The 27,428-nt window shown below is 45.2% G+C and overlaps 2 protein-coding genes and 1 non-coding gene across 3 annotated transcripts; all 3 read left to right on the plus strand.

The window, feature by feature from the left end:
- Positions 1 to 85: 85 nt before the first annotated feature.
- Positions 86 to 12,279, plus strand: LOC137910621 (ATPase family AAA domain-containing protein 2-like). Its single transcript, XM_068755000.1, has 29 exons — positions 86 to 259; positions 732 to 898; positions 1,755 to 1,792; positions 1,934 to 2,108; positions 2,491 to 2,572; positions 2,795 to 2,876; positions 3,312 to 3,467; positions 3,706 to 3,814; positions 4,249 to 4,350; positions 4,555 to 4,663; positions 5,167 to 5,282; positions 5,377 to 5,551; positions 5,658 to 5,746; positions 6,821 to 6,980; positions 7,098 to 7,188; positions 7,356 to 7,533; positions 7,652 to 7,788; positions 7,969 to 8,101; positions 8,354 to 8,540; positions 8,932 to 9,117; positions 9,204 to 9,339; positions 9,503 to 9,699; positions 9,820 to 9,979; positions 10,098 to 10,220; positions 10,443 to 10,616; positions 10,697 to 11,371; positions 11,488 to 11,612; positions 11,740 to 11,868; positions 12,076 to 12,279. The coding sequence occupies exons 1-29, from the start codon at positions 86 to 88 to the stop codon at positions 12,106 to 12,108; spliced, it is 4,398 nt and encodes a 1,465-aa protein (XP_068611101.1). The 3' UTR covers positions 12,109 to 12,279.
- LOC137917863 (small nucleolar RNA SNORA5) lies at positions 8,616 to 8,751 on the plus strand. The gene has a single exon (XR_011106677.1). It is a non-coding gene; the product is annotated as a small nucleolar RNA SNORA5 (small nucleolar RNA).
- Positions 12,280 to 15,188: 2,909 nt separating the features above from the next.
- Positions 15,189 to 20,758, plus strand: LOC137910632 (zinc fingers and homeoboxes protein 1-like). Its single transcript, XM_068755011.1, has 7 exons — positions 15,189 to 15,372; positions 15,462 to 15,925; positions 16,409 to 16,612; positions 16,746 to 16,961; positions 18,187 to 18,351; positions 18,791 to 19,969; positions 20,356 to 20,758. Exons 1-7 carry the CDS (start codon positions 15,189 to 15,191, stop codon positions 20,629 to 20,631), a joined length of 2,688 nt encoding a protein of 895 aa, XP_068611112.1. The 3' UTR covers positions 20,632 to 20,758.
- The last annotated feature ends 6,670 nt before the right edge of the window (positions 20,759 to 27,428 follow it).

Below are 27,428 nucleotides of genomic sequence, written 5' to 3' on the forward strand. Positions count from 1 at the left end.
CTGGGCTGTTAGCGGTAGCATCGCCGCGGAGCGAGCGGACCTCAGCCCGCTATTCGTGCAGGCACAAGGCCGAGTCGAAGTCAGGATGGTGATACTCCGTAGCAGCGGCAATGCCGGAGCTCAGCCAGCGGCAACAACTCTGAAGAGGACCGGGGAGCTGGATACGAGCTCCGTGTTTCTGTCGCTGCTCCCCGCGTCGCAGGAGAAGTCGGGCCGGTCCGTGGACGGCACGGCCAATGTGAGCGTGTGGACCGAGACCGCCGCGACCTGTCTCCGAATGACTAGAACCCCTTTGATCTGGTTTAAATAAAATATCCATAAACACAACTTCGCTGTGCTAGAGTTAGCATGCTAAGCTAACTAGCTACCGTGCCAGTTTTAAGCTAACTGACCCGTTTTGATTCATGGAATTCTGTCTGAATGAGTTGAGATATAAAGTAAGGCTTTATACTGCCACGTGGTACAATACTGCAGTATTATCTACAGTAGTACACTTACTCGAGCAGCGCAGAGCAATGGGAGTCATTGAGCTGTGTTTGTTCAGGCTCCATGAACTCATGAACAGCGTTCTGTTGCTCTGGGCTTTCATGCACTCTGCATTAGATGGGCTTGAGCTCATCCTTAGAAGTTAATGAATGAATGAATGATTTTTTCATCTCAGGGAGTTATCGATTTGATTTCCGATGTAATTAAAATGATGCTCATTCCTTCTCTCTTTGCTGTAATGTCAGAACTCATCACGTGGACTGGCTGATCTGAAGCAGGATGAAGGAGGTGGTCTTCATCATTCACTCAGGACCCGGAGACGGAGAGATAAACCCGAAGTGTCATTTTCTGACATGGATCCAAAGACCAGCTCCCCTCTGGATGAAGTCCAGGCTGGAGGAAACGGTCCCAGGTAGAGCTCCGCTCTATTGAATGCAGTTCCTTTTCCCATCAACACATTCAGAGTTCTCCAGGGGGATCCTTCGGCATTCCCGGTCAGACGGGACACTGGAAATCTGCCGTGGGAAGAAACTAAACTCCCAACACACATTTGGGTTGCTTTAATCCACAGAACCGAATTTGAGGGTTATCATACCATGAATATTTTATCAAAAGAAATTGAGAATCTCCGATGTGCGGCTCAGCTTTTTAGCTTGCCTGTTAGCAGCTTCTGGTCTGCGTAATGTTCTTTGTTCCCAAAGGGCTCACGCTTCAGGCTCATATTTTTTTACATTATCTGGCATGAGGCGGTCCTACAGATAAATCCTGAGCTCCATCAGAGCTGCCTATATTGTGGGCAGCGCGGTGGCACAGTGGTTGCAGGTTCAAATCCAAAGAAAAAGAGAATGAATTCTCAATTGACTTAGTCTTACCGGGTTAAATAAAGGTTAAATACAATTTGTATACCAGAAGCTAAATGTTGAATCCTGGCTTTTCTGTGTACTTCCTGCCTTGATATGTTTGTTTTAGTTTTGCTGCAGTGACATTAAAGCTTAGAAACCTTTGGTGTTTCCCTTTAGGGTAGGTTCATCTGTGGTTTGAATTCTGTAGATCTTGTATATAATTTTTCCACACACAGTTGTACATTTAAATAAAAAAAAGGTGGTTGGCTCAAATATATTGATTGACTGGTGAATTTTTGAATCCACTATCCAGATGGACAGAAAGTTGATCTCCGCCTCTGCTCAGTAAACGTCAGCCAGCAGGTTTTTAATGGTAAAAAGTATGTGAGGAACTTGTTTTTGATTTCATCTGTTTCCTCTCCTCAGAAAGTCCTCCAGGCTGCAGAGGGAAGGAACCGCATCTAGTGGCAAGCAGCAAGCGGGTAACGTTTTCTCCAGCGTGAACACTTCACGATGATAATCATTGTATAGCACAACAAGCGCGGGGAACTGTTTGAGGTTTATTTTATTCGTGACCTAACTAAAATGTTTCTGTTGTACCATAGAAGTTCCAGATGAAGTAGAAGGCTCGGCCACGCCCAAGAGAAGCCGCTTTAATTTACAGAGCAGAGATGTTGAGGAAGAGGAGAAGGATCGCTCCGTGCGGCGTAGCTCCCGTATTACCCGATACAAGCTACATTCCCGTAATCAGTCGGTGCTCTATGACCGCCTCATCACCAAGTGAGTCCAGCAGCATTCGCTTAAGCATGTTCTAGCTGCGAATCCGCCGATTGAGTTCAGAATGAGGCTGATCGATTGCCACGAGCAGTAAAAATACCAACTAATACATTGATGAACGCAGTAGAGCCGAGATTGGAATGTTTGCTTGTATGTTGAGTGAAACGTTCATATTTGAGCTGTATTTCCTTTTTGAAACGCAATTGATCTCGATCACGTAGTTTATGGGAAATGATTGTGAGATGAGTCGTTTCCATGTTGAACAGAGAGGTGGCATCTAATTTGTTTGATCTTAATTGTTCTGTAAAAGCGGCCTCCCTAGAACACAGTGGGCTGTCGGAATGGATTTAAGGATGAGCAACGTTCTCTTTCTGTTCTCTCTCAGCACTGCTGAAGCTGTTCTCCAAAAGATGGATGACATGCAGAAGATGAGGCGCAGATTGAGGGATAGAGACACTCAAGAAGAGGTGCTGTCCACATTAGGAACATCATTTTACACCCCTAACGTTGGATTATGTACCGGTAATCCTTGTGTTGGCGTCGCAGTGTTTCGCTTATGTTTTACTGGTCCAGAATGAAGGCGCGGTTAAATTTTGATGAGTTTTCTCTGAGGGTAATTTTGCTGTTTTGTGATGTGTAACTCTGCAAAGTCATGCATTAATCAGCATTTGATGTTTTTCTCCGAGCAGCTCGGCATGTACACCAGGGGCAGAATGAAAAGGTCTCTGAGGACAAGTGTAGACAGTAAAGATAAAGAGGAAGACAACCAAGGTAAGATGGCTAGCCTGAAGATAGCACTCGCGTCTCAAAGCAAATATTTTGGTTTGAGATGCGAGTATAAATTTGAGATACGAGCAACTTCCAGATGCTGATGCGAGATGGCCGAATGCTCAAAGCGCATTTCACTCGTTCAGTGATTTTCACTGTATTTGTGAATGTTCTTTATATTAAGTGAAGGGTCCAAACAAAGCGCGGCAGTACGAGCGGAATAAATCGACGATATGTACAATCCTCAAACAGAAGGATGCTGTCAAGAACACAAAGCCTTCCAACAGTATAACTATAATGTCTAAGTTTATGTACCTGTAAGTGTAAATTACGTTTACGGAATAAAGTATCTACGTACCGTCCAACAGGGAGAACATCATCGTCGTCAGCGCCGCCTCTTCTACCTCTAAATAGACTTTTCCCTTGAATGAACAGGAGGCGACAAGGAGCATCATGACGAGGAGGAAGATAGGGAAGATGAGGAGGATGAAGATGATGGCGATGAAGATGGCGTGGACGAGGAAGAAGAAAATCAGAGACGTTATGACTTGAGACAGAGGAAGACTGTGGTTCGCTACCAGGCCCCACTGGATGGTACCGCTTTAAGTTCTGAAACACTTGCAGTTTAAATTTAATCAAATTGATTTTGATTGTGTTTGTAGTTTCTATCAACAATATAAAAGGCATTCCACTTGGAATTAAATATAATTCTTGAAACAGATTTGGCACATTTTCTATTTCATGTGAGAACTGTAGATTCTATAATACTATATCTTTAAACACTCTTAGACATGTTTATTCAAGTTTTACACGGTGTGCTTTTGCTTTTTAGAGCCCAGAAAGCGCAGCATGTACTTCAAAGACCACTCCTCCCCCACCAGACGCAGATACCGTTTCAGTTCCACGGCCCCCAGGAGCCCCTACAACAGGAGAACCAGCAGGTTAGAAAAACCTGAACCTGAACACAATCGTTGTTTGAACAATTTTAAAGTGGTGACAAAGACTCAATGTTCGAAAGGTGATGCCACCGAATTTAATCCGGATTGGATCCAGAATAGAGGCAGTAAAACACATTAATTTTTAACATTGAAACCCATTTATGGATTCACAAATCTGTTACAAATACACATCAACTCTGATTCACTTTTGCCTTTCATGGTTTGTGTATAAAGAACAATTTAGAACCTTTTGATGATGATCCAGATCACCATGTGGACGGTGTAAATCCATGCTATGCTTTAGTTTACGCCGTCTTTCAATCATAAATGTCTTTGCTGACTTGCAATCGATTCCCTTTTTTGCTGCTGGTTGAGATTCCGTGCTGTAGGTGAGGTTATAGATGAAATGATAAAGAACATCTTTTCCCTTTTTAAAGGAGGAGACACGCCATCCATAGTAGTGACTCCACTTCCTCATCTTCAGACGACGAGCAGTTCCAGAGACGGAGGAGTAAGAACAGGAGCAGGTCAGTCAACAGGTGAGTCCATGATCTGTTCACGCACACATCTTTGGTGCAATGATAATTTCCTACAATAATGTGCATGCATGGAGCAGGATCAATGGTTTGATCAATGGTTTGATGTGTGCTAAGGTTTATATTAGTGGGGCAAACTCTCAGGAAATGCCGTCTGAATATATTTATTCTTTTATTCACCTGCTTCCTCCCTTGTCTTTCCTGCAGATGCCTCCCGATGAACCTCAGGAAAGAGGACCTGCTGGGGATCCACAAGGACAGGATGAAGATTGGCGCCAGCCTCGCCGATGTAGACCCGATGCAAATCGACAGGACGGTAAGCGGCACTGATGAGCACCGATACGTAGAAGTCTTTAAAACGGCGTGCATTCGTTGACATGACGACGCTTTTATCGCTTAACGACGGTGTTACGTTCCGAAGGCCGTCGTTTACAGACAACTTGGCTGACCTTTTGGTCAAAAATGTTTCTTTATATTTTCACATGTTCAGGCCATTTATTATGTGCGTGTTTACGCAAGCCAATGCTTGCCGCTCGTCCAAACGGTGATTCCTTGTCGCTAATATTTAAAAATTTCGGAAAGCCCCTCGTAGCTCCAAGTCGTAGTTAAGTGAGGACCATCTGTAGAAAACAAATATCAATATTAACAATATACCTGTTGATGGTGCGTCTTCAAAAATAGTTGGGATGTCGATATTACATTTTTAATACTATGAATTATATTAACACATCTAAATAAAGTAGATTGTCAGCCTTCTCTACTTCCTGAATCGTGCCTGCTGTGGCAATAATAGGCCGTCATTGGTCATTTGACATCTAGGTCCGATTTGATGGCATAGGAGGGCTGAGCAGACACATCTCGGCGCTGAAGGAGATGGTGGTCTTCCCTCTTCTCTACCCAGAAGTCTTTGAGAGGTTCAAGATACAGCCTCCCAGGTAAACAGTGAGTCTGACGTGAGACGATAAGTTGATGTGCAGTTGTATCGTCGGATAGAAAAACGAATGGCTTCGTATTTCCTTGTGTCTGTAGGGGTTGTCTGTTTTATGGGCCTCCAGGCACTGGGAAGACGCTTGTAGCTCGAGCGCTGGCCAACGAGTGCAGCCAGGGTGAGAGGAAGGTGTCTTTCTTCATGAGGAAAGGGGCCGACTGCCTCAGTAAGTGGGTAGGAGAATCTGAGAGACAGCTGCGACTCCTTTTTGATCAGGTAAACAAAGACTCACTGAAAGCTAAGCTAAGCTGTAGGCTATTCTGTTGGTGGCTGCACATTTTCCAGTTTGAAGGAGGTCTGCCAATGACTAAATTGATTCTAGGCGTACCAGATGCGTCCCTCCATCATCTTCTTCGATGAAATCGATGGCTTGGCTCCAGTCAGATCAAGCCGTCAGGACCAGATCCACAGGTGAACGGTGAACTTTCTTTCAGGCAGAATGTAAGCCTCGATCATGACATTCATGTTATTACAGAAAATGAGTACCAGGCCACAGATGAGGAAAGGGCCCAGCTTCTGGGAGTTCATAGTTCACTGCCTCTCCCTCCGGCACACGACAGTCTGCAAATTACCAAAACCTGCAGACATTGTGGATTATCAAAAGGCTCAAATAATGTTCACAGTTAAAAACAATCTAATACTGACAAGTACACAGATAGTATTCATCGGTCATGAGACGAGTTATACTTTAAGATGGAAAGTTACGTAAAATGAAAATTATTTTACTGTTCTACCAAAATCTGCTCCGAGGAAGAGCTCTGTGTGCTCGGTTCAAAATGTTAATCCAGCGTAGTAATTAAGAAAACCTGTTCAGTTTGAAGTGTGACGTGCTTTTGCGCACGCACACACACACACACACACACACACACACAGAACATTTGGCACACAACGAGCTCACACTTGACTTGACACCAGTCACAGTTCAGTTCATATAATGCAACCGCCACAGTTCAAGCTTCGGGGCTGCTTGCATGACAAAGACTACTGTTTGACTTTTATTTACATAACTGCAGGTTCAGGTTTGTAATCTTCTGGCAATGCCACCGTCTCCAGGTAAAACAAATAGACTACTGGTGGCATGGCTTTCATGTTTCCAGCCGTGCCCTGGTGGAACACACGGCGCGTTAATCTGCATCCTGTCGCTGCTGGCCTTGAGTGCGTTCTGTTAGTTTATGCAACAGATCATTTTTGCCACACAGATCCAGAAAAAAACACCTTCCTGTTTTCACCAGAACTATTTTCTAGAGGACCTCAGTGTTGTGTGCAGTGAAGCACGTGGATGCAGCCGCACACGCGTTGCTCACAAACAGTATCAGCAGCTCCTACGGACTTTATTGGGAATGTGAGAGGCCAATACCTTTTCCAAGGATTAAATTAAATTCATCACATGTACAGTATCTGGCTCTGTGCGCTGCAGTTATATCCTTTAGTTAAAATAGGGATATGAGACAGCAGCTAGAAAACCTCGTCTTTCTTTCTCTGCAGTTCCATCGTATCGACGCTGCTGGCTCTTATGGATGGATTAGATGCCCGAGGAGAGGTCGTTGTGATCGGAGCTACAAACAGACTCGACGCCATTGACCCGGCTCTGAGAAGACCAGGGCGCTTTGACCGGGAGTTTCTCTTTAGCCTGCCAGACAGACAGGTGGGGAAACATAATCAATTGGAAAACTGTCTCGCTTTGTTGCACTCAAAGGATTTTGGGCTGCAGCAATAGAAGGCTTTCCGCTTGTAAATGCTGGCATGTTGTTTTGTACGGCAGGCGAGAGAGGATATTCTGAAGATCCACACCAGACAATGGTCTCCTCAACCGTCCGACACTTTCCTTGCAGAGCTGGCAGATAAATGCGTTGGTACGTATGTTTCACGTTTCATGGGGATGATGGCGAACCCGGGATGAAACCTGCGTCTTACAACCTAAAAGATTATTCATCTCCTTGATCGTTTTCACGGTGCACATCACTAGACGGTAATCTTTAGCCTCGGTTGTCGTTGTAAAGGTGTGTCTGTTTACTGCCAGGTTATTGTGGAGCAGACATCAAGGCAGTGTGTTCAGAGGCTGCCCTCTGTGCACTAAGGCGTCGCTACCCACAGATCTACTTTTCATCACAAAAGCTTGCGCTTGATGTGAACTCCATAGCCATCACCAGCAGAGACTTCATGTCTGCCATGTCTAAGATGGTGCCCGCGTCGCAGAGGTACACGAGTTCAACGATGAGATGACTGTAGCGCTTTTTAACGGAACGCTGTTGATATTTTTCATGCATTTCCAGTGCCCGGTTCCTGCCTTACTGACATGCTAATTGTGATTCCTAGGGCAGTGGTTTCACCAGCTCGGGCTCTCATTCCTGCCATCCTTCCTCTGTTGAGTGCTGCCCTGCAGGATATCCTCCTAAATGTTCGCAGAGTGTTCCCACATGCCGAACGCGGCTTGAAAAGGAGAGCAGAACAGGGTTAAGTCTTGTATCATTTTGGTCTGTTTTGTATTGAGTTATTCCAGCGTCTATCTGTTCTGCTCATGGTCACGCATTCAGTCATTTAATTTAAGAAAAGCGTTTCTCCTTTGCCCCTGAGCAGTGTGCGTCTCGATGAAGTCGGGCAACGGGACTGATTGCCTTTCTGTGTGCTTCCAGATGCAGCTTGTGGTCTGTCGGAGGACGATCTCATGCTCAGTGAGGAAGAGGAGGAGGAGGTCGTCTCCATTGCACAGACTTCTCTCTCTCAAATCAAAACGTCTTCTGTAAAGAGTCACCTCAGCCTCAACAGGTTGGTTAACGACAATGAAATGATTAATTACTTTGTTTAATTTCTACTTGTAGGAAAACACATGAATCCTTCAGTGGAGTCACGCGCCTTTATCCACTTCTTTTGTCCTTGCTTTACATGAGAATCATGTTGAGCTGGCTGGTGTCCCAGCGACCTAAATATTCAGGCAAATTGATTCCACCCTAAAAAGAAAGTCTGAACATTCCTACCACTTGACTCATCTCAGTGTCGATGTCGTGTCTCCTTATGCAGAAGTGTGGTGAGCCAGCCGACCTCCTACCGTCCCCGTCTTCTTTTGGAGGGCAGACCCGGTTCAGGTCAGAGCTCCTACTTGGCTCCAGCCGTCCTCCATGCTCTGGAGAAATTCACAGTGTATACTCTGGACGTGGCTGTGTTATTTGGAGCAAGTGCAGCTGCGCCTGAAGAGACCTGTGCTCAGGTAAATTAAATACTATGCATAGAAAAAACAAACCCCATACAGAAGTAGTGGTTGGCTGGAGCTGTTTTCTCCTCTTGCAGCTTTGTCAAATTCAGTGTGTTCCTTGCAGTGGACTTCGCTGGCCTATATAGCTGCGACAGAGACTGGTGGTTCATGGGCCCCGCCTCCTTCCACTGTGGGGAGCGGGGATAAGAACGTGCTGCAGACAGTTACTCATATGGGTCAATCACGTCTGGAAGTTGTATTTGGTCTATAGATTTATTTATGCATTAGTCTCTTTATCATGCATTACATTAAACTTGATTATCACATCATCCTGATCCCCATCTTGCATCAGTGCCACTGTTCTCTGATTTACATCATCCTTCTGTAAATGTTTTCTGTGTTTCAGATCTTTGTTGAAGCCAAGCGGACCTCCCCCAGTATCCTGTACATCCCTTACATTGGACAGTGGTGGGAAACTGTGGGTCCAGCCTTGAGGGCCACCTTCCTCAGCCTACTCGGCTCCATCCCTGCTTTCGCTCCGATATTCCTTCTCGCTACGTGCAGCCTGCGATATGATCAGCTCAGTGTGGAGGTATGGAAGGAGCATCCAATGAAAAACACGTTTAAATATAAAGTGGTTCTCCCTTACTTGGAAGTTTTCTCTCACCTTTTTTTCAGGTGCAGGAGTTGTTTCGGGATGAATATGGAGAGGTTTTCCATGTTCAAGTCCCCAGCAGCAGAGAGAGAAGAAACTTCTTTGAGGATCTCATCCTTAATCAAGCTGCCAAGGGCCCCACCTCAAAAAAGAAAGCTGGTGAGAAATATCTCAAGTTTAATTGGGCTTAATCTCCGAGTTATTTTAGAATTGTTCAGATGTTAAATTTTCAGTTTCATAATCCTCGCCTCGCCTCGCCTCGGCGGAGGTAAATAAATTCACTTGCCACTTTGTGCATCAATCAATCCCTCACTTTTTGCAGTGCTGAATGCCTTGGTGGCACTTCCTGTTGCCCCTCCACCTGCGCCACGTCAATTGACGAAAGAGGAAACCCAGCGACTGGAGGAACAGGAGGAAGACACCCTCAGAGAGCTCCGCCTCTTCCTGCGTGACGTCACCAATCGCCTTTCCCAAGATAAACGCTTCAAGGCTTTTATAAAACCTGTGGATTTAGAAGAGGTAGCTGTTCCAGTCTCATCCTCAAAGCCTCATCTGAAGCTGAATGCCTGTTCTCATTGGGTTTGTTGTGTTACCATAGTATAATCCCCTCTTACAGCAGCCTCTTTTTCATGTGTCAAGGTACCAGATTACGCTGGCGTGATCACGAAACCCATGGACCTGTCAACAGTTCTCTCCAAAGTTGATCTCCATCAGTACGTGACAGTCAAGGAGTTCCTCCATGATGTGGATCTCATCTGGCAGAATGCGCTCGAATACAACCCAGACAGAGACCCCTCAGGTAGGCCGACAATAACCACAAGATGCTCGTGAAGAACCTAAGAAGGGTCATTTCATTGGTGCAGCCGACGAGGATATTGCATCAGTTTTGCTTATTCGTGCGTGTTTGTTTTCTGCAGACCGCCAGATTCGCCACAGAGCATGTGCGCTGAAAGACACGGTCCACGCCATCATCACGGACGAGCTGGACGAAGATTTTGAGAAGATTTGTGAAGAGATGAAAATATCACGCCAAACAAGAGGTACATTTTGTGTGTGCGTGTGTGCGTGTGTGCACACGCTGACGGGCCAGAACTATGGACTTGTATGTAGTAACTAAATTTGACAACCTTTTTCATGGAGACTAAATGTCGACTTTACTGACCCTTATGAATCATCCTGAGGAACAGAAGGTCACATGGCTCTTTTATATACTATCATATTCTTCAGTTTTCACTGGAAGTGTTGTGTTTTCTCAACCTCAGGTTGCTCTACTGTCCAGTTTGCCCCCTCCTTCTACCACGTCCTTCCAAAACGACGCAAACCGTCTACTGAGACGAAGGCCATCGACGCGATCCCACAAGGAGAACCGTCGGGCCCCGCCGCTGCAGTTATCCCCAACACAAGCGTCTCTGCCGTTGCAGTGCTTAAAAACACCGGTAAAGACTGCTGTAGGTTTTAGACATGAACGCATAATTATCAAAGCATCACAAACCCGTTCCTCTTTTTGTTGCTCCAGCACAAAAGAAGAAAAGAAGGAAGAGTCGCTGGTCCACTGGCTCGTATGCAAAGAAGAAGTCTACCGGCTTTCTTCATGCATCTAGGGATGATGTTCATGTCGGGTCTGATGAGGAGGATGGGGACGACGATGACGAGGAAGAGGTTGAGAAGGCAGGAGGGAGAGAGGGTGATGGCAGTAGAAGAAAGGAGGAGCAGGTGCTGCTGGTTGATGCGGAGTCGGGGCCTGCACGAGCTCAGGAAAGTAGTTTTGGGTCAACTAGTAGGAAACTGGGCAGTCCGAAGGGAAGGGAGAAGAGTTCTGCTGAGGAAGAGGTTACCCAGTCTGACGCAGTGAAACTAGAAAATAAAGACCAGCCACAGAACAACAAAGGAAAGGTGGATAACGGTGCGGAACATCAAGGACAGACGGCAGAGAACAAAGTGTTGACAAAGGCAGGAAATGAGAACAGCGAAACGATTTCAATGACCACAAACCACAAAAGCCACACTGAGACGGAGGCAGAGGAAGTTAGCGAAAGCAATGAGCAGAACCTGAAAAAAACGAAACGCAGCAAGGTCTTCATCATAGATGAGGCATCGCAGAACAGCCCCGCTGACCCAATGGAGGCTAAAGCAACAGAAACTAGATCCACGGATGAATCGGGAGCTGTCAGATCGGAGGACGCGGCCGCAGGTTGGGCATTGACTGACATTCTTTCAAAGAAAGCCGTTACCCTGTTAAATTTAAGTGTCAAGGAAATGTCACTAAATAAAGCTTCAACAATTGTGTCTCACTGTGTTGTACACAAGGGCGGAGCACAACTCGATCTCTGGAGAATGGCGTGCAGCAGCAGCCGGTGATCGACACGGACGAGGCGCTGCAGATCCTGGACCAGGAAGCTCCTCCTCTGGTGGTGGACAGGAGGAAACTAGAGGTGCGATAGCGATGCTGCGTCAGCCTTCCAGTAGTTACTGGGGAGTTTGTCAGCATCATGACTTTCCTCGTAGAAAGAGAGATTACTCTTTGCAGTGTTTGAACAGCCTTTATGCTCATTTCTTCAGAGGATGTTGGAGCGAGCAGTGACCAAGACGAATGGCCACGAAGTCTACAAGCTGGAGAAACTATATGCTCTCCTCTGTCAGAGCATCTATCGGCACAGGCGGGACTACAACAAGACGGCCTTGATACAGGTTAGTGGTCAAGTCATGCCTACAAGACCAAAATCAGGGTCCTGATGGGTCAAAACGTTTTTATGTAATGATGCAGTGAATTGTAGCCGTCGGATAGAATACTTGAATTGTAGTATAAATTTAAACTATAACTGTTACTTATATATTTCCAGCCGACATATTTCATTGTTTCTAATTTATGATCCTTTGTTAAACCTTTTTGATTAGGAGTTGGGACAAGAGATTGAAGACTTCTGTTGACTTTTCTACGGGAACATTGTGACCATTTTTTTTTTTTTTATCATTTTAATGGTGTAAATATATAAACACTGATTCTATTTTCTTAGAAACCTACAGGCATTTCTATTTGTGAATTAACTAGAAAAAAACCCATTGTATTAACATGATTGTGTTATACGTAATTAAAAGTATTCCCTCTAATCACCTTTGTGTGCCTTTTGTATTGTCTACAAAGTTTTCAGTGAGAAAAGGTTGGAATTTCACCGACACGCTGTGAGTCCGGCTGTAATTATGATTCAATTCGTTGCAACAGAAACAATTTGTAACGACGTACTTTCTTACTGCTACAAATCCTTCCGAAGATGATGATTGGTGCATTTTCTTTAAATTTGAAGTCCTGACCAGCTGGGAAGAAACAATTAAATGCATACCAGATGTGTTAAATGTTTAATTGCATTATGGTAATGATTGGATCCATTATTACCGTTCTCTATAATGGATGGTCAGACTAAACTGCATTGATCTCTTGCCTGGAAAGTTTCCATCTGTTTTTGGTTGATGCGAGAAGAAAACTACATTCGGAGTACAATATGTTTCTATTCGTGTTATTCTCTCACTTGTGTTACCATAATACTAAAGTGCTTGTGAAAATGTAGTTGGCAAAAAAGCAACAACAACAATACAGAGCAAATAATGGATCCTGATTGGAGGAGGGAATGTGAAAGGGAATGCTGCAACGTCAGTCTAGAGGCTTGTCCTGAAGTAGCTTCGTCGGGTCATGTGAGGACATCCAGCCAGACGGCGGGGTCGGGATCGTTTATCGGCCTGCCTCGGGTCATTCCCGAGCCGATCTTTTCCTCCTGAACATAGTTAGTTCCACCACAAAAATAATTATATCATGTGATAATTATTATATGTTGTTTTACAAGTAAACCGCACCGGTTACATGTCCCGAAATTACAACGCAGAGTCGCCGAGTAATGACGTCAGGACGTATCACATTAAATGATGACGCCGTTTGATAAAAAATACCAGAGAATTGGGTCAGCAAACTAACGCGATGCCGCCGGTCGTCATGTAACCGGACCGGCCGCGGTGCCATTAATTCGTTCATTAAAACTGCTTCGACGGGAGAGACATGTCCAACGTGTCCAACGTGTCCAATGTGTCCGGCATCTGGAGACGCATCCGCCCGGACTGTCTGTCTTCCTCCGCCGGGTCCGCTGTAGTCCCGTTCAGGCTGGGGCTGGATGGTTAGCCCGGGGAAGCGGAGACACGGACACGCCGAGCCCGGGGGCCGGTTCTGCCGACACCGAGGACATTAGCTCCCGTCTTTCTTCGACAGACCAGTGGAACCATAGATCCATATTCCAGTAAGTTTACCGCCAGACATGATCAATAAAAACGAGCCCCGGCTAATATTAGCTTGCTGGCTTGATGCTGCAGAACTCTCTCTCTCTCTCTCTCTCTTGTTTGAGCCCGAGTAATGTTAACGTCGCTCGCTCACACCACCGCGTTATTACTGAGATGCTAACTGCTAATGCAAATGATCTGATGGACCCGGATAATGACGCTGTTCACGCTGAGCTAATCGTGTAGCAGATGTTATCAGCAGTTCGGACCATGTCCTTTGAAGTAGAAATGAAACGGTAACATCTCCATTTGAAGTGAATGACCTTGTAAATATAATCGTGAAGTTAAGACGTGCCTTTCATGTCGTGAATTAGACGTGAATCCGGTACCTGCCCCAATCAGACAGTGTCTGCTAAATATACATGGTGGTATAATGTGGACCCCGCAAAAGCTTTTAATACTATTCACGGGTATTCACATGTATTACAATATAATCAATAATAGCAGATGGATGCAGGAATGTTTGGTGTTTTCACTTGTGTGGTTTGTGAAGGTTAATTTGAATAAGTGCATCATGTTTTCATTGATCCAGAGAGGAATCCGGGTGTATACAAATGTGAACACACCAACCAATATATACAATATCTATTCACACATAAGAATGTATTCTGATCTTGGAATGAGGAAATGGAATAAAGACAATTAAAAACAGGAATTGTAAGAATGGATCATTTAGCCTATAACAGTTCTGCGGTGGAAGGAAGGTGCTAAAGTGGCTAAATGAACAGTACAGACGCATTTCATTATTGTTATTTTTTTTTTCAAGTATAATACGGAGAAGAGTCAACACGACCATTTGTTCATCGGTTCTCTGTCGTGGAACTGAAAGGTTTAAAGACTTCCTCCGTCTGTCTCTGGAGCCGGCCGGAGATGCTCCCTGTAAGCTTCTCTGCTGGGGATGGTGGACATTGTCCCTGATGGAAGACAGTTTCTGAAGGTTCCTTTTCACTGAAGCACCCCCCCCCCCCCCCCCCCCCCCTTAAACATCTGTTCCTCAGCACATCACAGCTCAGACAGGAACTCCGGTGGCTGGTAGAACATCAGCAGGACCCCAGTCCTCTCAGGAAACACTGCCCCCCCCCTCCCCTCCCATGTTTGCTAAACCGGTCCTGTCATAAGGGCCAATACACATGCAATTTTTTTCCATGCTTGTGTTTGGTAGCATGCATCCCGAGATGTTTAGATATTATTCTTGTAGCAGTTTAACTGAAATATCACCAGAGTGAATGGAAAAAGTGCTCTATTTATTAAATTCCAAAAAGTGTCGCATAGAACTATTGATATCACACTTTATCACGGCTACAAGTAACTGTAACTTTCTTTACTAACAAATCTATTGTTTGTTTTTCTAGTATGACAAAAGTCATAAAATACCAGCTTTGGATCACTTCCTTTGTCTATAAAATCGTTACCGGTACTCTTCCAAGTTGTAAAGCTGCTTTGAATCGGAATTTTAACACCGAACGAGCAACGCAGGACGGATGGACTAAAGAATAATCCAAGAGTGGAACGGCCAGAAGGAGAGTTACCGTTTGCAAGCCTGTAATCCATTTGCAACTTTGTTGTTTCCTCCACCAGATACACAAAATAGAAACAGCTCGAGCATGTGATTACCTCCGCCTGAGACGGAGCCTCGACATTTCTGTCCCAAATCCCGTTTGACTTGTGAAGTGGAGTTTGGTTTGACGATGTCGAGCCGCAGGAAGTCATCCACCCCTTGCATGGTGCTACCCTCTAACGTGGTGGAGCAGAGAGACGCGGAGGAGACGACGGAAAGGTCGAAAGAGGAAGAGGCGGCAGAGGGGATGGTACCGGAGGGTCCAGAGGAGCTGGATCAGGCAGTGGGGGTTGTCCCCACCCACCCAGACACAGGTAAGACCCTTCTTGGAATGTTCTCCCATGCCAAGACGACAATAGCAATTTAAATATGAAGGAATGGGAACTGTATCCCTGCACTGTAGATCAGCCGAGTGTCTCTGCTCTAGAAGACGACAGAGTCCTCAGTCCCCCTCTGAAGCGAGGCACCACAAACCCTCCTGAGGATCCAGACAGCGACCAGCCGACCCAGGAACCTCACGGCGATACGCCCGAGGAGGGCGGGGCAGACGCTGCCGCAGTCGCTGCCATTTCTCTCAGCAAGACGCCCATTATGAGGATGAAGACCAAAGCTGAACCCAAGAGGATCGCCGTGTCCCTGAAGTCAGCGGAGGAGACGGCTGAGGGTTCTGGAGGGGGCTGCGAGGCAGAGGTCGGAGGAGAACAGGAGCCCATTGAAGCTCCTCTGGGGCCGATGACACCTGTGGAAATGCTGCTGCGTGACTCCATGAAGCTTGGGGGAGGCGGCTTGCTGGCCAGCCCACCCTCGGTGCAGCAGCGGAAACCCTCCACCCTGAACCCCTCGGTTCTGCCTGCTGACCTGGCTCAGGTAGGTCCTTGAATGAATGAATGAATGAATATATTTATTAGATAGAATGTTAGAGTACAAGTACAGTCACACAGTAGCATGTATTACAGTACAAATAAAGTCAAACATCCTGTCTAAGAGGAGCATTTCAAAAAAGCCCTTGCGGTCTTGTTTCCGTTGAAAGTCCTTCGTACATAAATCATCCACAATTAACAATACAAATTTAACAATATTTAACAATACAAATAAAAATAAAACCAATATTCAATAACTCAATTGATGCAAAGTAACATTAGAAATATAAAATGATTTTACACCGCCGATGCAAACTAACTAATCTAAAATAAATTACACCACTGATGCAAAATGACAATGACCTTTTGGTTATATCAGAGAAACGGATGCACACTTGAAGCAGCAGGTAGCTTTTAGATGTTCAGCTCGGGGTCTGGGCTCTCTGCCTGCAGTGATTACTGATCGTCCCCTTTCTGTCCTTTATTTCAGGTGCTTTCTGCCCTGCAGGCCCAGCACACTGCAGCAGGGAAGCAGCCACAGCTCCTGATTCCCCTCAGTAGCATTCCTTCCTATAGTGCAGCCATGGACACCAACCCCCTGCTGGGCAACACGTATAAGAAGTTCCCTTACCCCTCCATGGCAGAGATCAGCAGCCTGTCGGCACAGACACAGTTCACAGAGGAGCAGATCAAGGTAGGAGCCAGTGGCACAATGGACCCTCATAGGAGCTCCTCCTCACTGGAGGACATTTCTGCAATGAAATACACAAAGATATATTGTCTTGTACTTATTTTGTAAACTCAAATACACGTTGATCTCCCACCAGGTGTGGTTCTCTGCCCAGCGACTGAAGCACGGCGTGAGCTGGACCCCAGAGGAAGTGGAGGAGGCCAGGAGGAAACAGTTTAATGGCACGGTGCACACGGTGCCACAGACCATCACCGTCATACCTGCTCATCAACTCTCAGCTGCTGCCAACGGCCTGCAGTCCATTCTTCAGACCTGCCAGATAGTGGGCCAGTCCGGCCTGGTGTTCACACAGGTGGGTGGTCGGAGCAAACGGGACCGACTTGCGTCAGCTGGACTTGGTCTGATTGGATTTCGGTTTAGTCCATCTTATCTGACACAAGTCGGTTAAAAATCCTCGAGGTCTGAGACGATTCGATGGATTTGACCGACACGATGGTGTGACGGTGCTTTTCTTCAGTGCTGCGTGTAATTATATTTAACAGATCCGTGTCTGTGTTTGCTTTGAAGGATCTTGCCGCAGGACCGGCTCATTGAAATGCTAGTTCGGTAACAATTGATCGGGTATTCAGCCTCAGGTCATTGGCTGACAGTTACTGCTCCTATGGAGAGAAGCTATAACAACAGTTTTGCTAACCAAGCTAATACTGGGTCTGATTATCCTCTAACACCCAGTGCATGTTATTTTATTTATCTATAGAATTTGTTAATACTATCTCCTACGCACTCTAAATACTCCTCAGACTGAAGATACGTCTTATAGTGTGAACTGAGTTCTTGCACTTAGTAAAGGTTGATTGAACTGTTGCGTTTGACATAACTGAAAACTAGTTTTCATATGATCACGTGTTAAATACCAGCGGTAGTTGCTTCAAAAACCAAACGGTAGGTTCTCAGTCAACCAGGTCGAGGTAAATCGCGAAGAATCAACTGGACTTAAGTTTGGTTGAAGACGTTTCGCCTCTCATTCAAGAGGCTTCTTCAGTCCCCGAAACATCCCCACCAGAATAGAAGGAAAGGTCAAAGAGCAAAAACGCATCTGGAACGCTCTAAAGGCATATGTGGGTATCCAAACTGGGCATTTGTCAAGACCAGCAAATATATCAACAAAAACAGCCAGGAACAAACCCGCTGGCGTCCCCTACATCCGGGGTTTCTGAGAAAATTCAAGAGAATTTTCAGTAAACGTAAGATTTCCATGCACTTCAAACCTGGCAACGTCCCTGGGACAGATGCTGGTCCACCTGAGAGACGAAACACCCAGAGCGGCCGGTACATTGGGAGACCAAAGAAACACTCCATTATTATTATTATTGTATTGGTGGTTTTGGTCCTTTCTTTGTTTCCTGCTCCAACAGCAGTACAAGTATCTAAACTCTCTACCAGCCGTTTGGAACTGAGGAAGCCTCTTGGGCGAGAGGTGAAATGTCTTCAACCAAACTTGAGCGAGTCCAGTTGATTGTTTGTTTTTGCTCACCGTGATACACCCTTAGTTGTTATATGTCTCATCCTCTGTGTAGGTCAGTCCGGGGGGGAACCTTCCAGTGACCACCCCCATCACACTGACAGTGGCAGGACTACCCAGCCAGTCCCAGAGCTCCAGCAGAGTTTCCTGCCAGCCCACCCCATCCAACAGTGAGCTAAAACGGGCAACCACAGTCCAGCCTCCCTCTCTTTCTCCACAGGTAGAGTTAGCAGTCCAGCATGTGTTTCATCATAAGGTGTGATCTTGATGTTTTGATTCATGGATCGATTTATTTTCCAGATCTGTCACTAAAAAAAGTATTGCATGTACTATTAATTATACGTATAATTATTTTCTTATTTCCTTTCAGAAATACAATAAGTAAATATTGTAGATACCATAATAAATCCATGGTCACAAGTTTGCGTTCTACAATCAGTGGTACATTTAGTTGTGAATTACTCATTGGTTTACATGGCAACAGTGTTTTAGGGGCCTGAAAGGGGAGACCTTTGAAAATGGGTAATGCAATGTAATGTTGTGAAGGCGACACGCCTTTATTGTTGCTGTGTAAAGTGATAAGAACAACATTGATACAGCCCCACTTCATGCTTGTTTCAATCTAATATCCTTTGATGCGTGACTTTCTCCTTTCTAAGGAAAACTCTGCTCTCAGCGCCGATACGTTCAGTTTGCGGCCTAAAAAGTCCAAAGAGCAGCTGGCCGAGCTGAAAGTCAGCTACTTGAAAAACCACTTTGTCACGGATGCAGAAATCCTCCGGCTCATGAAGCTCACCAACCTGACTAAAGGAGAGATCAAGAAGTGGTTCAGTGACACCAGGTACAACCAGCGCAACTCCAAAAACAGCCACATCATCGTTTTCCACGACGGAGGGCGCAGGGGAAGCTGCAGCAGTGCCAGCACCACCATTGTTATCGATTCAAGTGATGAGACGCCTGCGTCGCCCCTTCCTCCACGCACTCCTCCCGTGAAGGAGAAAGAGACGCGGCCCAAAACCTGGAATCCGTTCCCCGATTTCACCCTGCAGAAGTTCAAGGAAAAGACTCCGGAGCAGCTGGTGGTGCTGGAGGAAAGTTTTGAGACGGGCAGCACGCCATCAGATGAAGAGCTGAGCCGCCTGAGGACGGAGACGAAACTGACACGGAGGGAAATCGATGCCTGGTTCACCGAGAGACGAAAGATGCCGTCGATCAGCGCTTCCTCCCTGGGTTCTTCGGAGGGAGGAAAGATCGGGGGAGAGAGAGCAAAAGCAGGAGGAGGAACTGGAGCTGGCGCTTCTTCTCCATCTGCCTCCTCATCCCGTAGAGGGAGTCAAACTCCTCCCGGCAGCCGCAGCAAAGACATGAGAGACAAGAGTAAAAAGACTCCGGAGCAGCTCCATGTTCTGAAAAGTGCCTTTGTGCGTAGCCAGTGGCCCACGCCGGAGGAGTACGACCAGCTGGCGGAAGAGAGCGGCCTCCTCCGCTCCTACATCGTCAGCTGGTTTGGGGACTCTCGGTACTCGTGGAAGAACAGTAACCTGAAGTGGTTCTACCACTACCAAAGCGGCAGCGCGGAGGTGCCGAACGGCGGAGGAGGCCATAAAACGGGAAGCGGCAGGAAAAGGCGCGTCCGAAATCGCGGCTGGGGTCGGTCCCGAACCAGAAAGCAGCCGAGACGGTCTGCCTCCTTCAGCACCCACGTCAACATAGCGCCCCCACCAAAGAAGATCAAGAGCGGCAAAGAGTTCCTGAAGGAGTACTACCTGAAGCACGGCTTTCTGAGCGAGCAAGACCTGGACGAGCTCGTCACCAGGACCAACATGAGCTACGAGCAGGTGACCGGAGGATGGTTTTCTTATTGTTGTGAGATATCGTCCTGCTCATGTCAGCCATGGGTTTGCTTCTTAGGAGGGCTAAGGCTGGCCCAGCATGCCGGGGTAAACTCGAGATGCGTGATTCGCTCGGGTTCTTAGGAAATTAAATCCTCATTCAACTCTTTTGTCTGAAGCAGAATGGATAATATCTACCGTTCTAAAATGTCTCCACCTGAAATGCTTTAGAATTACAGTTGAAAGTGTATGTGCGGTCATCTATGATGGTTTTAACTGTTGAATTCAAACCAGTCTTCGCTATTCAAGACCCAGCAGCAGGTTTGAATTCCCAGAAATGAATTGACCTGCTCTCAACAGGCGGTTAAAGTTGGTCTGTCTCTGTCCCGAAGGTGAGGGAGTGGTTCGCCGAGGTCCAGCGGCGCATGGAGGTCGGGTCGGATCCCTTCCAGGATCCGGCAGAAGAAAGGACAGGCAGAGAAGGAGAGGAAGATGGAGCCGAGACGCTGGGCCACACGCCGGCCAACAAGGAACAGACCAGCACAGGGCTCGACGATGAAGATGAGGACGAAGGAGATCAGGAGGAGGATGGCGAAGACACGGATGACAGCGAGGTTTGGGAACCGTCTCGTAGCGTCAGGAAATCCTTGTCCGTTTCTGAAGACTGAAGACTGTGTGAAGCCCGGCGAAACGAAAACGAATGTTTGAAGAGAGGGAGAGAGAGAGGGAGAGAGGGAGAGAGAGAGAGAGAGACTGGCGTGATCGATGCGGGAAGGTCGTAAACTGAAGCAAGTCATCTCTCCGCCGCTGACACGCATGCGTACGCGTTCTCAAACTATTGCTTGAATCATGTCGACATGAAAATAATAGACGGTTTGTTTGCATACGGTCGATCTCAAAACTCTTATTTAATGTAGGGACGTTCTAGAAAGATCATGGCAAAAAAAAAAAAATGTTTTTAAGAAAACCTGTGAATCTTGAGTGGCGCTCCAAACTCTTAGCTTTAAAGATACCATTTTTCCAATATTTGGTCGTTGGGAAATACCATCAAAATTCAATCTGAGCAGAAGATGAAGTGTCCAAACGCACCCGTTCGTCCTTGTTCCTTCAGAAAACCGCAGCGCCGGCGGCAGTTTTTGGCTGTCCAGCGTGCCCCTGGTTAAAAACCTGCACTCGGGGAGGGAAACGATGTTTACACCTTTCTGCTTCGTTCTCCCGAGGAGGCGTGCCGTTATCGGCACTGGCCTGATTTCAAATGTCTGTGTTCAGTCTTAGGAATGTTCGTCCCGCACTAACGGCACAGACAGCAGGAAGAAGAAAAAGACTTGCTCTGTCCGTGTTTCCAAAGGTGCTAATGAACGAGCGACGGCTACACGGCGATCCTCGGCGATCTGCCCGGTGACTCGAGCCCACTGTCTGCGTGCGGAGCGCATTCGCGCAGCTTCCTTTCTGGCACGCGTTAAATCAGCAGATTGATTGATCTGACCGGATTGGAAGGTCGCTTGAAGGTCAAGCCTTTCATCACGTGTGATGGATACCACGATGCTGTTGACTAACACAGGATGTCTATTCAAGTCTTCCCTTTATAGTGGCGTGTTGTTTCATGAGTATTATTAGCGTAGGTTAGCATAGCTACACCAACAAGTGTGATGGAGAAGTGCCACGCTTTGTTTTTAAGATGCACGTCTATTAACGTTTGAAGCTCGATTTTTTTTTTTTTACCTTTTTGATAGCGCACGTCCCGCGAGGTGTTTTTTAACAACCGATTCGGTTGCAGTGCGAGGCTGTTGTTCCAAAGATGAGCGTGTTCACGGAACAGCGTCCACTGTGAGGCAGACATCGGAGTCCACTTACCGGTCAAAAATAGAATTATTTTCGCTGCAGCATTTGGTTTAGAATTTATTCATGTTATGTTTCTGAGGGGTTGTTGATGGATGAAGAGATTTTTTTTTTTTTACGTTGAAGATGCTGCACCGAGTAAATCTTAAGCAACCAGCCGGTTACATTTTAGAGTCGACACACAAGTTATCGCCTTAGCGAGAACACAATCCCCTCCAAAAATCAGCGACACGCAGATAACCTTTGACCTTTGAATCCCTTTGGTTATTCAGCAGTACTAAAAGACTGTTTAGCAGCATTTCAAATCAGAATCTGACTGCAAGGCAGCACTGAAGAGAAAAAGAGAAGCACCAAACGTTTTATTTTATTTTTAAAATGCACTTTGTCCACTTGATTACATTGTGGACTGAATCCTGATTAGGCACCTTATCTCTTACACCATAAAATGGCTCTGAGAGACTAAACCTTTTTTTATTTGTATGAATATAAACTCGTGTTTTGCCTTTTCTGTCTTTCCCGTGTCATTGAGAATCAATTCATCCTTGTTGTTTCATAGCTGAATGTTTTTGAGGCTCACACAGTGGAACAATCGCCCGTTGCTTTCCTTTTGCTAAATTGCACAATTTGAGCCCCTTTCTTTACTTGTTTTGAAAACGCACATGTTTTGTATTTGTTGGTATTGTTTGTATTGTTGCTTTAAACGCCCACGTCCTCCCTTCTCCAACCCTCGATCGCCCTCCTCCAGTCACTCTTGTAACACTAACGCTTGGATTCTTGACGTGCGCTTCCTGCGACACGTTTCTGTAACTGTCGGCTTTATTACATTGGTTCTGTCTCATTGAATTGTCTACAACACAGACAGACGGCACTGTAACAACAACAACAACAACAACAACAACAACAAACCCCGCTAATTCAAGCAGACATTGTTGGAAATTCGCTTTCTCTCTTGGAAGGAATTGACGTGATGCCTGAAGGAATAGCACAGCCTTCCCGCTACGGCGGGAAGTCGACCAAATATGGCTCCTGTTTCCGGTTCCCTCACACATTTACGCTGCAACTCGACAGGTCAATAGAATGAAAGCTACAGTTCTTCACACACACACACACACACACACACACACACAGAGGAGAAACTCAGCGAAGCTTTTGCAGATAAACCTATGTGCCTACACGGCTCGTTCGCTTGTTCGATTCCATCGAATATCCGCAGAAGACGACGTTAAGAGTTTTCAGTACTTGGTAAATCACGAACTGCTAGAGGAGGCTTGATGCGGGAGCGAGCTCTGCTTTCTGCTGATGCTTAAGACACTCTTTACGTTGACATTAAGACTTTCGTTGCAGCGGATAACTTTGTGTTTTGAGATGTATTGTACTTCACCAGGCACTTTGTCACACTGACATGTCCTTTTATTTAAATACACGAGTATCTCCGATACAGCTGTAGCCTGCTCGCCGTAAACTAGATAAGATAGCTGGCGAAACCGGCTCAGTGAGCAGTGGGTGGCGAGTCGGAACACTTTTGTTGTAATGCGTGTGACGAGTGCCAGGCAATGAAAGAAAGAAAAAAAAAACACATTTTAAATGTTACATTATACATTTTGTCTTATAGTGCATGCAATAACCAAGACTAACTGCTCATTTGTACATACAATATTTTGGGTTGATATACTTGGCACAGTAGAAGCCTGATCAGGGGATTAATTATTCGTATCACTTTACTGATACGAGTTACTTTTCATCTCCAACGATGGGGAAACGTCTTTTTTCTTTTTTTTTTTGTTAGGTTGGCCGTGAATATCTCTCCCCACGCGTCCGTACCTCTGATCAACCCCCCCGCTGTGTGTTGTGGTTATTATGCTGGGCCTAAGTTGTGCTCTTTTAACCATTAGAATCCTGCGGATCCACATGATAATTCTGAGACCAGCTGCCAGCGGGCGTTTTGTCTCGGTTTAGTCCACAGATTAGGCTTCTACCTATTCCCGTGTATCCAGGCCTCGGCCTTTGACGGTGTGATCTTTCTCTACTATTGCTAGTCTGTTTTGAATGGTTTAACATGTTTCTATCTGTGAGCTCTTTCCAGACACCAGTGGATTGTTTAACAACAGACTCAGAGTATTTACTAGAGAGTAGTGTTTTTTATTTTTACATAGAATCCGTTTTAGAGTTCAGCCAGTGTTGCCCAAGTAGCTTTTTGGTACTTGAGTTGGCTAAAATATGGAATCGGAACTCAATATGATAGACGTGCACTTCAGTGAAAGAATTGCTAACACTAATGTCCGAGTAACAAATTTGAGCCTTTACAGCTACGGTAATTAGTTTTATAAACGTACAACCCGTTACATAAAGTTGAGATGCTGTTTAAGCAATGATGTACAAATCCTACACTTATCCAAAATTAAACGCAATTGAATATTGTGCAAGACAAGATACTGATCTTTATTCTTTTATATTTGTATTTATATTCATCAGTACACGCTCACTCTGAATCTGATGGCCTGCAGCACATTCATCAAAGGCTTGCACAGATTCATCTTTATCGGTTTGTCATCGGCGTTCCTTTTAACTGCATTGAGAAAGTGTTTGGAACTTTATATCCTTTCTATTCATTCCTTTCTTTTAGATACATTTGTGAGTTTAATGTAGCACATTATTTGCCCAAATGAACATCCCATCGATTTAAGATGGAAGTACGGTCATCATTAAAGAATGCAGCTCAGTAAAAACACACAAATAATGTCTTCTGTGGTTTAAGAGAGACGTTCTCTGAGTATTGGAGAAGTAACCATGAACATGTCATCTTGATTTTATGTACCGGTAGCTATACAGTATTTTTTAAAACTTGGAAAGTGAGCCTTGCTTTGTGGGAATGAACGCAAATCTGTTGAACTGTACAATCATGTGTTTTTCGGATCTGGAACCGTACTGGAAATAATCGCAGCCTCTGCTGCAGAGATCCAAACTCGAGACGACTTTTCCTTTTCTTGTAGTCGAATAAATGAATATCTATGCCTTTCTACTTTGACTCTGTGTCCTGTACTAGAGAAGGTCTCCCGGGGTGCTCGGTGCCATGTCTGCTTCATGTCTTGAGTTGTGATTTTATATTCAGCAGTCCTGTATTCCAGTTAAACTTGTGCAGTAGAGCTAAAAGCTAACATTGTGATCGGAGTAGTTTACCTGCTGTCCTAGTGTGCATATAATGTCACGTGTTTATCCTTCACTCTTCTCCTGCTATAGTCCTCACTTGTGTGGTGTATTCAAACAGGTTGAATGTTTCTCACAGCAATGAGAGGTTTGAGTGTTTCAGCGTTTTTTGGGGGGAAAAGACTTTTAGAGAATTATATTTTATTGTACGTACGGAAACGTTTTCTTTAATTCCATTTCCTTCGTTTTTTAATATGATTTGTATTTGTTTACTGTTTGAACACCAAGTTATCGTTTCTAAAGAGTGCTGATTATGCGTTTTTTTCTCTCATTTGCCTCGCTGCTTATTTCCAGACCTGTATTATTGGATGTCGACGGTGATTTCTCGAGTCCGGATTAAGTTACAGTTGGTTCCATAGACACAGAGAGCGTGGGATAACGCAGCGATCCAGCTACATAGTCTAATGAACAAGAAGAAAATCTGGCATTCGGTCACTTGGAGCTCTTTTCACAATAAGAAATCATTTCTGTAAAAGTCCACCACAAACTGGTACGCCTCACAACCGAGACTTTAGACATCGTGGAAATGACTTGAAGGACTTTTTGCAGGTGATTAGGCCTCCGTCTTCATCTCTCATAAACTAAGCTTCCCATCAGAACCCAACGCTCTGTGTCTGTGGACCTGACATCCGCCAAGTTGTTTCTACACTGACTACACATCTGTAATGTGCTAAATTAAGAATGTCCTAGCCTTTGATTGGTCACGGTGTGTGTGTGTGTGTGTGTGTGTGTGTGTGTGTTGGTGTTTGCCTCTGCAGGTTAGTTTAGAACGCTATATATGTGGCCCCTGCGATGTCCAGCTTGTAGCTGCCAGCTGTGAGGCAGATGATTTGTGCAATGGTTTAATTTAAAATCCCTGTTGTTATTGAGGCTCTGGCTTGATTTCTAGCTTTATTTAGAAATGATTTATATTTTATACTTGTTTGAGGACAAAACCCAATAAATTTTGATCAAAAGATGTACGCTTGTATTTTTGCGTGTTCAGCTTTGACTGACTCTGATGTGACGTAATCATCTTAGGCTCCTTATTAGTTAATTGAGGAAGTTCCACACACTTCAAGACACGGATTAAACTTTTGGACCATTAACTGTTTCCCTTGGCCACCAGTGATGCAGTGTCTGTTGTGGAGACTACAGAGGTTTTAATATTCATTTTAACATAGACCAATCAATTTATTTCAGCAAGCCGAATCATCCAGAACATGGAAATTTGCACACAAGGTTTTGTGTTAAAGAATAAAGATATTTATCTGTTTTGTAACGGTTCATTTACCGAACCCTAGGAAGTGCTTTTTTTTAGGGGCAAGGACGCAAACCAACTCTGAATGCCTTTTATGACTCAAATACACTTTTCATGTTTTTATAAATGGCTTTCTATGTCTGAGTCCACACTTCAAATAATTTTTAAAAGTCATGGATGCCATGTCCTCCGGCCTGAAGAGGAGAAGACCCACCCAGACTGCTGGTGCCAGCTGTGATAGTAGTAGGGGGTCAAGTTGGTGCCCATGGCATGGAAGACTGGGTGGTGAAGTTACTCTACAAAATGTCTTCATGATCTTTCACAAAGAGCAGCATTCAAAATGCGATTAGCATGCATGGCTGTTGCATTTTCATATTGTATTTCAAGTTGTCTCTGGTTATTCTTCATTTGTGATTAATGGTAGTGCAACATTATTATTATTATCCATGCTCCTCCGTCCATTCTGATCTGTAGTCGTCTCGTCTGCAGCCACTTTATGCACCTTGCAGGCAGCGGGTCTACTGGAGCCTGTCCCAGCTGACTAAGAGTGAGAGGCGGGGTACACCCCGGATGAGACGCCAGCTCATCTAATATTATTACATACTAAAATTATTAGGGAATCTCATATTTGGAATTGCTGACAGTCGTTATATTTGTATTTGTGAACTAAATTGTTTAAGTGTTTTATTTGCACGGCTGTTGCGATCTAAAACTGGTTTATTCACATTATTTGCATGTATTTTTGAACACATTTGCTGATATTTTCTCTCATAGCAGAGGAAATAAAAAACTTCTACTCATGCATGGGTCAACCCTTTTCCTTTCTTGAGAGAAAATATAATGCAGACTTTCCTTTCACAATGTTTGTTCATGTTTAGTCTCAATAAAAGTGGAGGCATTTCAACTATTTAGTCAGTTACTATTTATTTACTTGCGTTGTCGTGACACGCCTTTGATCTCATCACTTCCGGGACCGTAGACGTACCCAGAGGTGGGAGTTCAAATCATACTATGGCGAAAGCAGGGTCCAGCCCCACGCCGCCTCTGATTGGTTAACATTTATTTTGTTTGGATTTCTGATTGGTTTAAATTAGGGCCATATTAGGATTAGCCAATCGGAGTGCAGAGCGGGTCAGCTTCGCCGTAGTAGAGTTGTCAATTCGCTCCCAGCAGGATGTAAAC

The sequence above is a fragment of the Brachionichthys hirsutus genome, chromosome 3 (genome assembly GCF_040956055.1).
Source record: "Brachionichthys hirsutus isolate HB-005 chromosome 3, CSIRO-AGI_Bhir_v1, whole genome shotgun sequence".
NCBI classification, from domain to species: domain Eukaryota; kingdom Metazoa; phylum Chordata; class Actinopteri; order Lophiiformes; family Brachionichthyidae; genus Brachionichthys; species Brachionichthys hirsutus.